General features: G+C 36.3%; 1 protein-coding gene across 4 annotated transcripts in view; it reads left to right on the top strand.

Moving 5' to 3' along the window:
* RNF111 (ring finger protein 111) overlaps window positions 1–15,641 on the top strand; it is a 67,060-nt gene that overhangs the window by 29,157 nt on the left and 22,262 nt on the right. For all 4 annotated transcript variants that reach the window (XM_087745411.1, XM_087745414.1, XM_087745412.1 and 1 more), the window contains 6 exons: window positions 3,475–3,601; window positions 6,386–6,427; window positions 9,690–9,853; window positions 12,696–12,893; window positions 13,780–14,099; window positions 14,969–15,224. In XM_087745411.1, the coding sequence (XP_087601537.1) occupies window positions 3,475–3,601; window positions 6,386–6,427; window positions 9,690–9,853; window positions 12,696–12,893; window positions 13,780–14,099; window positions 14,969–15,224 (1,107 nt within the window). The remainder of the gene's footprint in view (window positions 1–3,474; window positions 3,602–6,385; window positions 6,428–9,689; window positions 9,854–12,695; window positions 12,894–13,779; window positions 14,100–14,968; window positions 15,225–15,641) is intronic.

The following is a 15,641-nucleotide window of genomic DNA, read 5'->3' as shown; positions in this document are numbered from 1 at the left end:
AATTCTGTTGGTTTTATGCCGTTCCTTAGAAACTTACTTTACAGGTGTGTATATATACCAAGTATATTCACATGGAGATCTAAAGATGTAGATGCCTTAAAGATATGTTCAGCTGTTTACTGCTAACGTTTAGCCTTGGATTCACCAGATGGCTCCCGGGAGTTACATATGTGGTAAATATTTGAGGCATGTGAATGCCTCAGAATTCTCTTGAGCAAATATTTTTAGAAACAATATAGCAAAAGCTCTGAAAATCCATTTGTTTTATTTCTGCATGGCAGTCATCTCACTAAAGAAGGTTTCCTTCAGCTTTACAGGGTTGTGCACTCTTAAAATTCAAGTCAACCATCTTGAACTACTCTGACACACCAGTAAAGTTCACCTTCAGACACTAACTTAACCTGCAAAGTTACATTATGTGGCCCTGCAAAACATCATGGCTTTGCTAGGATTAGGCTTGGAGTAGTTCAAACCAGCAGAGTTGAATTTTAAGTGCATTTGGCAGAGAACTTTTTTTTTTTTTTCAGTTTTGATACTACAGAACATTGAAAAAGACATCTTAAATTTCACTAGTTCTTTAGTATCAGTACAGTTTTAATTCTTAATTGCCTTGTAAATTAAATGCTCTAATGCTGGGATAAATCCCTTATATATGGGCTTGCTGACATTTCAGGGGGCTCTTCTTGATAGCTGTGTTGCTGCTTCCGTGCTGCAGGCACCCTGTATTCCTGTCGGCCTGTCAAGGAGGTGTCTTCTGAGACCTTATTTTGACAGATTATTTCAGAGACTTTTCTTTGTTTTAACACTATCCTTTGCTTTGTAGCAGCTTGTCTAAATCAGAATAAACTGGTGTGGTTTTGTTTGTGATGTTTCAAAAACTGTGTTATCTTCCTTGTAGTAATGTATGAGGAAAGGCAAAGAAGAAACAGTAAATCCTGTTGACAATGAAAGGTCAGGTTTTTATACCACTTAGTACTACCAGCTCTATGGCTAGTGTCTGACTGTGGAAGAGCTACTTGATGGGGATTATGAACATCACTTCGGTGTTGCTTATGTTACTGAAGTTTTGCTATTCAGCTGACTTTTTATTTTTCAGATAAATGTAATGAAACCAGTTTGTATTGGACGATTGTCTAATTTGTATATACTGTTCTCCAAACTACTGCAATGTTCTAAAATAAGCAAAGTTTGCATACATGTACTTTTCCCCTTGGTGTGCTTCTAATAGAACTCATTTAAAAGCTCCTTTTAGTTTAAAGGGGGTACAAAGTTGCGTATGATCATAACTTGTATTCATAGTTTTTCCTAGCACTATAATCTTACTAAATGCCTTACAGATATTTACGTAGTTTAGAGGAGTTGTTTCTGTGCTTCATTTTGAAGAAAGTGTGTATTATTGGCTCCTTGTATAGGAAAGCACTTCATGGGATGAAAACCCAATCACATTGTGCTTTTGACTTGGGAGGGTGCTATTAAAAAGCATGAGCAGTAGGAAATAGTATACGATTGAACTATATCCTACTTATAGCAACTTAGACTATTTCCCTAAAGATTTTCTTTATTATTTTGGAAGTTATAAAACCTGTTCAACCAGTAACAGTCCTGATGGCTTCTACAGTCTGACTCACGTAGTCTGTAAAATCACATCCTGACTAAAGATTTGCTTAAAAAAAGGATTAAGTAAAGTGAACTCTCAAACCACGACAAAGGTGAGTATCTGAACTGTGTACCTATTCAGTTGAGAATTCCCTTTGGTTTTCATGAGATAAGCTGGTGTGAGAATTTAGGTAGAGATGCCCACTGGAATTACATGGCATGTGATTTTGTCCTCAAGGAGGTGCTGTCTATTTTCAGAAGAGATCCTACTTAAGCCTAAATCTTCCTGCTTTTGCACCTGTCATAAATTTCAATAAATATTGAGCCTGAGGACATGTGGACTCCCAGGAGTGCTCTCAAACTTACTGCGATTCAGTGAAGCGCATGTTTAGAATCATAGAGATAGAGGAATAATAGTTGGGTTTTCTTCTGACTGACCTTTCACAAGCTGCTTGGCTAGCTAAGACGGTTTTGTGCAAGGAAGCTGTTGCTTATTTGCCCCTGATTTGCAAGACATCAAAAGCACGACATTTACATTCTTCTGAATGTGATGATGACTTTAGCTACCTTTCTTTCACTTTGAGGAACTGGCCTCTCTGTATTTTCAATTTTAGCATGTGACTTTGTTTTTTAGACACTGTAATGTTTTCAGTTGTTCCCAAAATTTTCATGCAAGTTCTGAGAATTAATTTTGTCACATATTACTTCCAATTGTGAGAATTTAGTGACTACCAGTATTTGGAAGCATTGCTCTTTCCATCTTCAGGCACCAGTCTCTCTGGGATAAGCATGACCAGAAACAAACAAAGGCCATCGGAAAATAAGTAATGCAACTTGTTTTTTCAAAATATAAAAATGTTGGTACTGGGGGCGGGGGATAATCTGCCCCACCCTGTCATTGGGTAGAGCGGCTGAGAACAGTCAGTCCATACAGGATGTAAGTATTGACTTGAATGAGACCAAATTCTTCAAGCACTTTTCTTGAAGAAATTTGCAAATCTCTAAATGGTAGTTTGCTATTTCTAAGCTATCTAGCTTGTTTATTTAGTAAGTTCTTTTGTGCTCAGTGGTATTACTATAGGGAATAACCCATAGCTCAATTTAGGTATTCTAGATAGGTCAAACTTGTCACTGTCAGTAATACAGCTGTAGAGAAGTGTTTCCGTGTGTTCTGGGTATTAGGCTGGAACTTTAATCATTCTTCCTGAAGTGGAAATTGTTTCCTATCAAAACTTGTCTCTAAATTGATTTTGTGGGGTTTTGGTTGTTGTTTTTTACCACTGATAGTTTCATTTTAACTTCCTCTGTCTAGTATACGATTGTGGGTGCCACTGAAAGTGTAGATGTAAAGATCTTTATAAACACCAGTGGCTTTGTGATCTTCATTTTGTTGTAGAAATAAATAACATATATTAGTTGGTGCATCATTTTTCTCCTGTTGCCACTGTTTAGATTTAAGACTTTAATACCTACAAAAACATTTTAAAAAAAGCTATTAATGATAACAAACCACCACTGGTTTGTTAGTTTGATAGTTTATTTTGTTTTTATATTAAATGACTGAATTTTATTGGTGTTACAGCTAATAAAATTCAACGTAATTTCTTCCAATACACAGTAGAATGTAAGCTTGCATATCTTCCCTCCCCTCCCCCAATTTTCTATGTCCTTCCTTTTTTTACTTCAATATTTACAGCAGAATTGCTACCTTTAATAATAAGGTCATGTATTTGACAGTTGCATCTAAAGTTTCAACATACACCATGAAATTCTGTACCTACGTGTATTTTAAGCCTAGGAAATAAATGGTCTTTTATAATGACAGCCCCTTGAGATAGATGAAATATACAAACTTTTTTGTTCCTTTTTCCTCATCAGGAAGTATTGATGAAGATGTTGTGGTGATTGAAGCATCCTCCACTCCCCAGGTCACTGCTAATGAAGAAATAAATGTTACCTCAACAGATAGTGAAGTGGAGATTGTCACTGTTGGTGAAAGCTACAGGTGAGACTTGCATCTCTTTGTATTAATACAGTTTTGCTTGAATCCAAGTTTGTCTCAAGGCTCTGTATCGTTAAAAAAACATAAAGTAATATCACAGAAATTCTAACCAGGATGCATAGTATGCATTTTTGATTAAACAAAAAACCACTTTACAACCAAAAACCCAAACAACAAAAACAAAAACAAAACGCCAAACAAAGAAACAAACAAAAGAACCTAAACCACAGCTTTGCCAAAGCTTAGCAATTCAACTAATCTGGAATTGTTGAGGTGGTTGTAGTTAGTGTGACTGATGAGCAGAATTTTGGGGAAGCAAAACTGTACAGTGAGATCCTAGAGGTAGGAAATTTAGGCTGAGCTGACTTATTTAGGGATTAGTTGAGCATTTCTCAGGAAAGCATCCTACTTTTTTGAAGCTGCTGTTGTGTATGCTTTCCTGTTCTTCCATGCCTCTCTGGAAGTTTTGTTTCATATTTGTCAGATTTTGCAATATCTATTAAAGTGGAGTTCCTTGAAGAAGAAAACTTGAAATTGTCATGCGCAAGGGACTGTTGGAGTTGGCTGCCTATTATGTATGTTTTTGTATTTGTGAATATGAAGACAAAATTGTAGAATATGAAGAATGAGTATCCATTTTTTTATAAAATAATGACAAAGGAACAGTAAGCAGTAAATTATGAAAACTTTCCATCTGTTTGTCATCAGATAGTTAGTGCTTTCACTAATGCAATTTTAAATTTAAAATAACAGACAAGTTTTCCTGCAAAAATCACTTTTATTGGAATAAATATCATAATGAACAAACCAATTCTATGTTTAAGACAAATGTGTGCATAATGTAGATTTCACGAACACTTGAAACTAACTAAATTTTTTGTTAACTCTGACACGCAAAGGATGTCATACTCACAAAAATATGCAGCCCGAAATCTATAGTGAAGAGGAAGTGGGGAGAGATGAGAAAAATCAACATTTTAAAAATTGATTTCTTCAACAATATGTTTCTTTATATTTCCTTCTGTTTAAAAGAAAACAAAAGCTGCAGAATCAACAGATGCTCTGTCTTGAGGTGATTAGAAACATGTTTCTAGAAGTAGTTGATTCATCCACATGAATGTATTTGTTGAGAATAGTTATTAAAACTTATGAGACAACATGTATGCTTGAAAAGACTCTAAGCTAGATCAAGTTAATGCTTTAGCCTCTTATAAGTTTCATGTAAAGCTTTAAAGGGTAAAAAATTAGGCCAGATGAAAGTAATTGTGCTTATAGAATGTTAATTGAAACCTGATTAAAGACAGATAAGATGCTTTTAAAAAATAGTTTTCTCTCTTCCTAGCATCAGTAAGAAATGTTTTGTAGCTATAAGACACTTGAAAAAATTACTTCTTTCTTCCCTTACCTTCTGCAGTACTACAGCCAAAATGGCAGCAGCAAATGTCCGTGGTCCTGTGTCCATCCCCGCCCCCCCCCCCCCCCCCCCCCTTTTTATTGATGTCAGTTGTGTCTTTACTGGTGACTTAAGTGAGAAGGCGATTGAACCAAGGGCACTTTCTGGTGAATTTAAATTTTTGGCCTGTTTGGTTTGTTATACCTTCCAACATGCAGATTTCTCAAAGGCATTTGATTATTTATCTTTTTTAAGATCATAACAGAATGGTCAAATTAAGTTTTGCTCTTTAACTATTTACTATACTTGCTCTCAACTGTTGAGAAAAGACATCACTCTGAAAACGTTCAGCTGAAAACTTTTTAAGAAGATTAAAGAAATAATTGAGCTTTATTTTTGTATTGGAAAAAGTCATGATTCCTTGTTTAAAAAAATACAGTAAGAAAATAATTCCAGGAAGTTTGCTATGAGAAGGAAGAGTCTTAAATTCAAATCTTCAGCCTGAAATGTCAGGAACTTCTAAACTAGTCTTTTATACTTTGAACATAGAGTACTTCCTATGCAGGTTTTCCTGTGTTTCAAGCGTATTATGTACGGAACAAAGGCAACTTTTGGACATCGAAATGATAGTTCAGTATAAAATTATAAATATAAATGTTGTAAGCAAACTGAACATTATGAAGGTTATTTACCAAACTCAGAATACTGTTCAGAGCGGAACAGATGGCTGCTTTTATTCTTTATAACTTGTGTATAGATGAGAGAGGTTACTGTGTTTTTTTAAAATGCAAAAGTGTATTTTTGGATGGAAGTAAAAAAAAAAAGTCAAATAAGAAATGCAAAAATGAAGATACCTCTTGACACTTCATAATACTGCTAGCTTTTTTCTGTGACATCTGAGGCTAAGTTTCTTAATGCTTGTTATATACGTTGAATACTCTAGAATTAACACTTGTATTTTTTTCAAACTTAATTATTAGTTGAGTAGCAGTGTATATCCCCATAGTAATATATGGACTTACAGAATGCAAATTAATAGTAGTGAAAAAGATAGTGGATTTGAAAAAGTTTACTTAAATTCTGGAGACTGTCACTTCAACATTTTTCTTTATACAAAGCATTCTGCAGAGAAGTTGCAACTTTACACCTGACGATTTCAAAAAACTTAAAATTCTAAGGTCAAGATTAACTCTTCAGTAAATAAGATTAATCTAATAGTAGGCTGTAAATGTAAGCTGTGGTAAGAATCTATGGTTGGGATATTTAAGCATGTTAAAGCTGGTTTCTCTACCTCCCTCAATGGAAGATAAAAAGCATTATTTTTTGAAAAATACTTTCAAACAAGTGGCTATGTATAGATAATAGGAATATTTTAATTTATTTACAATTTACAGGTGCAACTTACTTTGGAAGGAATTGATGCACTTGAATACAGGGTGGGTTTTTTATGAATGAACTTGCTAATACCTGAAGGTCAGCTGATGGTTGAGTGTGCATACAAGCGTACTGGGCATTTTGGTACTAAAGATCAGAATGAAGGAAAGAAAATGCGTTAAGTGTTTAATCTATCTCTCCCTGAATCCTTCTTTCAGTCATAGAAATTTTTTTGTGGGAGAGAAGAAACTATTGGAAGAAAGATGGAAGCCAGCATTCTCTAGACAACACACCTGGATCCCTTAGAAACTCAAAATTTGTGTTTAAACTTGGAAAAGCTAGAGACAAAAAAAAAAAAAATTGTGTTGGAAATGTTGAGGCAAAGCATCTGTTGTGATGTAGAACCAGGAGCATGTTAGTGGACATGATATCATCTTTCACTGTTATTGATGTGTTGTGGCCAGGAGAAGATAGGGAATGGATGAAGAACATAGAAATGGAATGTTCCAAGAAGGAAAATCCTCTCAAAAGAAAAAAGTAGTAATGCTGAACAGGGAGAAGATAAAGAAAAAGCTTTAGAGAGATAGAGCTGTGTGAGAGAAAGGGTTTCTTTCTGCAGTGCCTCCAACCAGACTTTTTGGGTAACTCTGCAGGTCCCGCCTTGCTTGTCATGATAGCAAATAGTACAATTTTGTGCTCACTTTTAAGCTTTGCTGTCTCTTAATTGTAATATTGAATGGGCTTTAAGACACACCCCACCCCCTCCCATTTATTTCTTGTCATCTTCCTTCGCTCTGTTAGTGAAATCCTACTCTGATGATTGCTATTTTACTAGAAGTAAGGAGATCTGATAAAACTGACAGTGGACTCTGGAAAAGGCAGTAATGGGACACTTGCTCAGCAATGAATACATAGTGCTTGATCCTAAACCACACATAGTATACTTCTTCAGTAGCATCAATGTAAAATTGTCCAGTGGATAGCCACTCATTTTGCTCTCCTAGAAGTAAGGAGGAGAGTGCTCATGAAATACACTTCCTTAGTTCCATGTCCTTCATTTTGCCCAGTGTGCCATATTCCATCAAGAAATTGTTATGTACTGATGATTATTCCCTTCTCCATCAAGACAGGGCCACTTTCGAAGCATAGAGAAAGTAAATCTTTGATGTAAAATAAACTGCAGTCTCAAGCAGCAGTGTAGCAGCTGGAATCATAGCTAGGAGGAAGAGATGGACAGTATCTACCAAAATGCTGTGAAGCCTCCACTGACGGTCCTTTTCTGATGAAGATAAAGCTATTAAGATCTGGTTGAGAGTTGTCTTAGCATTAAACGGACCAAACAATTTGGTCATACATACTTCAGAGGTGGACTAGCCTAGTGATTTTGAAATTGCATGGACTCAGCCACAGACTGAATATACACAGCACCGTATAGCTAACATATTCATTAGTCATTCAGAATAATGGCCTATTTAGTCATAACAAGGAAATAAAGACCCAGGCCTCTAACTTTAAGATTGTTTCAATTCAGTAGTCCTTTGTTTCCACCTCCATCTTTGCTTGAAATCATACCTGATTCAAAAACTCTTGAAGATTATTAGCTTACTGTACAGTTGTATGCTAGGCCTTACTTCTATTAGTCTCTAGTTTGATGCTTTGTCATGTTGTCTGCTTATTCTTTTGTGCAAGAAGAAATCCAAATAAGTTTCTTACTGTTGAATTTACAGCTTGCATTGAAAAACAAAAAATATGGATGTAGTAGGTACTGCACCAGTTCTGATATGAAGCTGGAGTTCCTGTAAGAAGTAAATATTGACAATCCTGCATACCCTTCCACAGCTAATTTCTCCTTTCCTTTACTAACAAACCTGAGGTGTGCCCATGAACCTTAACTCTTAGTTAACTGAAGGGGAGGGGAAGATGAAGTAGGAGGTGAGACCTTAACCTCTCCTTGTGTTACCAAAGTGCACCTTGGGTCATGAGAGAGTAATAGTAAGGTTTTTAAAAGGGCTTGGGAGGTAAATTTCCTTCTGGAGTATTAGTAGGACACACACAAAGCACACACAAATCAATTTGGACGTGATGTAAATCCAAACTTTAAAGAAAATGTGCCTTTTTGAACCAACTTGATCTTTAAATTACAGTGACTACTGAAATGGAATTGAAGTGTAAGCCAGTTGAGAAGACTGCAGCAAGCATGCTTTTTGCACTACAGGAAAATACACTGATCTTTGTTAGTGAGTTACACAGATCAGGGTGAAGGGAGTAGAGGCAGAACAGAAATGTAGGCTGGGCTCCATGGTGATTTGTGCAGTGGGTTTTGTTTGTTTATAGTGAAGTCATTCTCTTTTCTTCACATTTTCCGCTTCTGAATTTCTGAAGTCTGAGTACATTGTTTTTCCAAATTGGAAAATAAGAGCCACTTGATTTATGTAAATACGAGAGAGTCAAAAGTTTTTGAGAGTGAACTGGTAAATAAAATACTGTAAAAATATTCTTCCCTTAATTAAAGACAGTGTCCTCTTAAACTCCAAAGCATCATTGGTTTGAGTGTTTGGGTTTGTATGGCTAAGTTGAATAGAATGGGTGCTAAGTGTTATACTACAGAGGTAAAACTGTCCCTTTCCTTAGGTATGGTTACAGGCTTGTGATTTCCTCTCCTCAAGCCACATTTCATTTAATTGTTACACAAAGCTGTGCTCATTCTTGGGGAGGGGGATAATATTCAACAGAGAAAAGTCCAGAGATTTTGCACTTTTAGGACATTTTGGAAATTTAAATTGAAGTATAGAAATTATCCTCTGAAAATGTTCTGTCACAAGTTAACGTGCAAAAGAACTTAATATTTACAAATTTTTGCTGTCTTTACGTTTCTGTCATCATAAATAGATCTGCTATTACAGACTCCATAGGAATAGTATAGGATTTGGAGACTCTTCATTTACTGTTAACAAAGTTAAAACGTAACATCAGATATAATTGCTGCCTGACCGCGGTTGTAGGGTTTCACCATGAATTTTTTATAAGTTACCTGTATGTATTTCATAGGAACATGGTTTAAAGATCATTAAACTCTACCTGTTGGGTATTTGCCATTATGTTATCTGCTAAAGGCTGTAGTATTGTTTGTAAGTCCACATCTAGTGAATGTGGAGTAGTGGGGTATTTCAACATAACAAAATGCTTTTCTAATAATTAAAAAAAAAACAAAACAAAACACCCCCCACCCCCCACCCCCCCTTCAAATAGCTTCTCAAAGAGTCAGGAGGAAAATGTAATAATGGCAAAATTTAGTTCAATACTTAAGGTGTTACCTTTTTTAAGGTCTCGTTCAACACTTGGACACACAAGATCACACTGGGGACAAAGCTCTAATTCTCATGCTGCACGACCTCAAGAACAGCGGAACCGCAGTAGGATTTCCACAGTCATACAGCCACTGAGACAGAACACAGCAGAAGTTGTAGACCTTACAGTGGATGAAGATGGTAAGTTGCATTGGTCTGAGAAATCTCTTCCTTTTTCAGAAGCAGGATGATCAGTGTAAGCGGAGTGGAATTAATTGCATCAGTTGTAACATACCATTGTATGGAAAAAGTCTCATTTCTAAGCAAACTAATTTCCAAGCCTGTCAGAAAATCCTCTTGCAGCCTTCTTTTTAAAATTAAGAGTTTAGCCATTCCCAGTGGGTCTACTGGATCTAATTTTTCTTCCATAACAGACTTGGGTGTGTGTCTGAGGGATGACTCACCAGGCAGAAATGACAGAACAGGTTGGAACTACTTCTTTAAAAATATGTACTTACTTTGATAAAACACTATAAAAGGAAAATCTCTCGCTGCCTGTGCTTTGGAATAGTAACTGTACTTTCAGGCCTTGGGAGTAAAAATTATTAAAAAAAACAAAAACAAAAAACAAACAAAAAAGCCAAAACAAAACAACAAAACCACAAAAAAACCAACCCCACACTAGTAAAGTATGTTAGGTTTCTGAAGCTGTAACCTTTCATTATTTCCTAGCATTAAAACCTACTGGCACTTAAGTCTATTCCTGCTGCAAATCATAAGAGCAATTTCCAGGTATTGTCAAAAGTTGAGAGAAGGGAAAACTAAAGCTTATGTACATTTTTGCAGGTTTACTTTTTTGTTATTGTTGGTGGGTTTGGAGATTTCTTGGGTGCATGCTACTTCTGATGTTTAACAGAAGTTTTTTCCTGTTGTAGTTCCGTCCCTGAGTGCATCGCAAGCTAGTATCTTGCAATATCTTACTGTTCAAATTGTCTTGATTTTTGTGGTGGGTTGGAGAGTTGGAAGGGTTTGGAATTGGTTTTGGTTGTTTGATGGTTTTTAAGGAAGAGGATGGGTTGATTTACAGATTCTTTTCTTTATGGATTTACTGTGAAGTATCCCAACAGCTCTATCATTGAAGGGAAATAGGCATCTATTGCTTTAATTTACTCTTTAAACTCAAATTATAGAATTTAGTCTCAAATTCAGGAACCAAATTCTTGTAAAAAAGATTATTGCTGAATAAACTTTTACTTCTGTAATATCTATTATTAACTAGCTGTTTCTCCCCCCTCAGAGGATATACCTATCTAAGACAAATCTTCCAGGATTTCAGGGTTGTTATTTTTGGGTTTAGGCATCAAATTTCACACATGAACTGGTGTAAAATGATAAAAATTCTGAATTAACACTGTTACAAGGCAGCTATGCACTTTATCATAACTTTACTGATGTCTCTAAAGATACTGGTCTTAAAACTTTGCTAGCTACTTCCATGAGCATAAGGATCATGTCTCCATCGATCTTCCTGGATTAGTATCTGTGAAGTGTGTTGAAACTGAGTTTCTCTTAGCTAATAGTTTGAGACTGACCAAGCCCACTGGCTTTTAGTGGTTTTTGGGGAGAGAAACAGAACTCTGTATTGCTGATGGTGAGTCAAAACAGTAACAAGCTAGCAGGGTGATTGAGGCTGATAGAATTGAGAATTGTCTGACTGCAGGATTGCTTTCAGAATGTATTAGCATCTAGTCTTGAGCACTGTGTGATCACGTATCAATGTTAGACTGTACATGTCCTATATGCTTGCTGGTTTTTTTCTTAATTTAAACATTAATACATTTCTCCCAAAATGTTTTCCTTTAAATAAAATCAGTATATTGGAATGCCACATGAAAATCCAAAGGAATTTAAATGTGTACGTATCAGATCATGGTTTTTTAATGTGATGAGTTGGAAGGCTTGCAAGAAGGGAAATACATTTATTCCCTTGCTCGCTGTGTTGCTGATATACCTACTAGATATAGAGAGAAATCTTGAAAACTAGTCATGTTTTATTTTGAGACTTTGTCAGGGAAGTATTTGAAGTGTCTTGATGCTTTTTTTTTTTTTTTTTTTAATATCCATGCAGACATATTTACTAAAAAAAACCTGAGCTGTTTCTAATGATATTCCCTTTTATGGTATCTCATATTCCTAGTCATGTCATTGCCTTGTCAGTAATTAGAGAGAAGTTTCAAACTTACAGTCAAAAGCAGACTTTTTCAAAGCTGAATTTGAATTATGCCACCAAGTATCTTTTTAAATTTTAACCTGTTTACAATTATGTAGTAGAGAGATTTATCAAGTGTTTGGTGTATTTCCCTGGATCCAATTAAATATATTGCTGACTATTACCTTTACAATATGCAAAATGAGCATGTATGTACTTTTAACAGAAGTCTCAAACACTGATTTAATGAACCTGCTTTTAATGTGTATTGAGACTAGAAACCAAGTTTATCTTGCTATAGCCTTTAGTACTATGCGTCTAGAATGACGGAAGTTTGTAATGTAGTACTGCTAGCTTAGAAGTTATTATGCTGTTCTTGTTATCTAAAAGTTTTTCTGCACTTTGTAGGCATTAAGAAATGGTAAGGGTAATACTTAATCATAGAGTAGTCTGCCTGTGGATTTATGAAATATTTCAGCAAGTGTTTTCATCATAAAGTACCAAAGTAATTTAATTTCCTTTCTAGTAGTATTTTATTTGGTAAATAAAACTTGATATGTCAGATTTGGTTGGGAATTGATTTTATATTAAATCTTAATATTTGAGTTGATTAAAAAAGGAAAAAAAAATAACTTTTTTTTTCCCCACACACGAGTGAAACAGAAATACCTTCTGTATTTTGCACCTGTCAGGCTTTTGTGTTCTGACTTTCTTAGCATCTGGCAAGACCAGAATTGAGAATTTCTTGTAAAATAATTAAAAACCAGCAACAACAATAAAAAACCCAGCAGCTTTTAAAGCTTAAAGAATGTGGAAACTTTTTTGTTTTGCTAGAGCCGACAGTTGTGCCAACCACGTCAGCTAGAGTGGAGCCGCAGGTCGTGAGTTCTGCTTCCAGTAACAGTTCTAGTACGTCTACCTCAGAGCAGGCCTCTGATGCAGCTCCAAACGTCTCCAACAGCCAGCCCTCTGCAGCACCAGAGACGACTTCTAGTCTTCCCAGTGGCGGCACTGCTGGTCCTTCAGCTGGAGGTACAGAATAAGAGAGCTTTCTAAACTGTTGTGTTGTCTCCTAGTACAAAGGAGGTAGAGGAAGTTAATCGGGATTCTCTAGATTAAACAGCATGTGAACTTTTAGTACTGAACATAAGTAATAAGTTGAGAGGACAGGAATCTAAAAAAGATCATTGATTTCTTCCCAAAGATAAAGGAAGTTGTGCTGGAGCCTTCTGCTTTTGCCTATTGGGATGATTTGGCTATACCTAATGAGCCACATCCTTGCTTTTTGAAGTGGTAGAATGTAGTTCACAGGAAAGTGTTCCATTGCAGTGTGTTACAGGGGTGGTTTTTTTAATCTGTATTGTAAGGAAGTGAAGGATGTATATAAATTCCTTGAACCTTCCCCTGTAGGTTACTTCGCTGGAAGCACATTTATACAGATCTTTATAGATACTGACTTATAATAGAGCTGTATATACAGGTAGCACTCATAACATCTCTGAAGCATGGGTGCTCTGCCCCTATCTGCAAGTCAGGTGAGGTACAAAAAACCTGAGCTGACCACAGTTGCACAAGAATTTGAGGTCTCTGCACACTAACCACAGGGACAGTCTTTCCTCCTTTCCCTACTGATAACATGTCTTAAATTAGTGGAATAAGGCAAGTGTCAGTTCACGTCCTCCAGTGGTTCCCGTGAGTGTGTCCACCTGAACCATTCAGTTTTGGTTCATTTGGCAGGCATAGCTAAATCTTCTTTTTTGTATCCAGTTTGTTTTGTTTTAGTCTAGATCTGGTTTTCAATCGGTTAATTATTTAATCGTGAAGTACAATTTTTTTGTTTTCTATTTAAGACACTGCTTTACAGTGATCAGCTTTACTAATTTCTTTCACTTCAATATTAACTTTCTTTATCTTCAAGATGATACAAGAAGAACTGCATCTAATATGACACTGGAAACTGGCCCTCCAGCCATGCCAAGGTTACCATCATGCTGCCCTCAGCATTCTCCTTGTGGAGGACCTTCACAGACTCATCATGCATTGGGGCACCCGCATACAAGCTGCTTTCAGCAGCATGGCCACCACTTTCAACATCACCACCACCACCACCACAACCCTCACCCAGCTGTTCCACTATCTCCTTCGTTCAGTGACTCCAGCTGCCCTGTTGAAAGGCCTCCTCCAGTGCCTGCACCTTGTGGAGCAAGCAGCAGTTCTGGCACCAGTTACCATGACCAGGCATGTTTAATTCTTGTAACTCTCCCTTTGCGATTTCAAGTTGTTATAGATATGAGAGAATAGAATAGGATGCTGAATTGTGGATTATTCTCTTGTTCTGTAGCAGAAAGGAAAAATTGCGCTATAATACATGGACACGAAAAATTGAAATCTTACAGAAAGTCATAATCCAACAAGTAATCATAGTCAGCTGACACCCTCTTGATGACTGTAAGATGATAGTGGCTGTTTAAGCAAACCAAACATAAATACCTTGAAATATACTCTGCTGATCATAGCAGTTTTGCAGTGCAAATAATTGAGCAAATAATTTTCTTCTTAAGGGAAGAAAACATCAAGTCTAGTGTTCTGTTTATAAAAGGTATAAAAGAGTTGCTCTTCTAAAAGCATTGGTTTTTTTAAGACTTCTTAAGTAACTAAAATCACAGCTCTAAAACAGTGCAGTTATAAGTAAGAACAATACTGCGCAACCTCAATTTACAACATGCAGAACTGTCAGTCTGGTTTCTGTTTTAAGTGTAATACATTAGGCACAACTGAAAATGCTAAAGATTTGGTTTTTGCCTCCAAATATTTCAATGCATGTAGCCTCCCATATACTCACTGGTTTATCCATCATAGGGTTTTTGTGTTTTTTACACAATCTGGTGTAATGAATTTAGTCTGTCTCACCAGATTCAAGAACTTGGGAATAAGAAGTGTTAACCATATCTAAAGAATGTTCCAGAGTCGAGCCTTAAAACTTAAAAATTTGGATTCCAGTTGCTTGTGATAGTATTTATTTTTATTTTTTATCACATTATGTTTGAGGGTGACTTTGTTTTCAATGTCTGAAGAATTGCTTGAAAAAAGATGGTTTGTTTATGCAGCAGGCACTGCCAGTAGACTTAAGCAGCAGTGGTATAAGAAGTCATGGAAGTGGTGCTTTTCATGGAACATCTGCTTTTGACCCCTGCTGTCCTGGTTCTTCATCTCGAACTGCAATTTATGGGCATCAGGCTGGTGCTGGCCCAAGCCAATCAATAACAATAGACGGATATGGATCAAGTATGGTTGCTCAGCCCCAGCCCCAGCCTCCTCCTCAGGCATCGCTCTCTTCCTGTCGGCATTATATGCATTCTCCTTGTGAGTACTGATAAGTACTGGGTACCTGGGAGGGGGAATCAAACAAACAAGAAAACAGCTTCCCTGACAATATATGAAACCTCTTATTGTCTGCTTCCTTTGATGTTAGAACTGGCCTAGCAAAACACATATTAAGAAATGTATTTAAACAGTTCAGCTTGTGTAGAGTATTTGAACAGGATTCAGATGAAGTTAAAATATTTTCTTTTCAGTGACCTTAATAACATTCAGACTTCAAAAACTGTATTTACTATGAAAATATTTTTCATCTCCTTTGTATTTTAGCAATGCCTTTTTATTTCTTTTTCCTTGGTCTGTCCCCCGTCCTGTCCCCGCAATGAGTTCTGCTTGAGCAAGCTCAGAGTCAACTCATTTGTGTGATTGTGATTTCTTTTTTTGGATTTTATTGTTTCTATG

This window comes from Nipponia nippon, unplaced genomic scaffold (assembly GCF_047370975.1).
Source record: "Nipponia nippon isolate SJK-2023a ecotype South Korea unplaced genomic scaffold, ASM4737097v1 scaffold_9, whole genome shotgun sequence".
Lineage (NCBI taxonomy): Eukaryota > Metazoa > Chordata > Aves > Pelecaniformes > Threskiornithidae > Nipponia > Nipponia nippon.
This window is presented reverse-complemented; position numbering and strand designations above follow the sequence as displayed.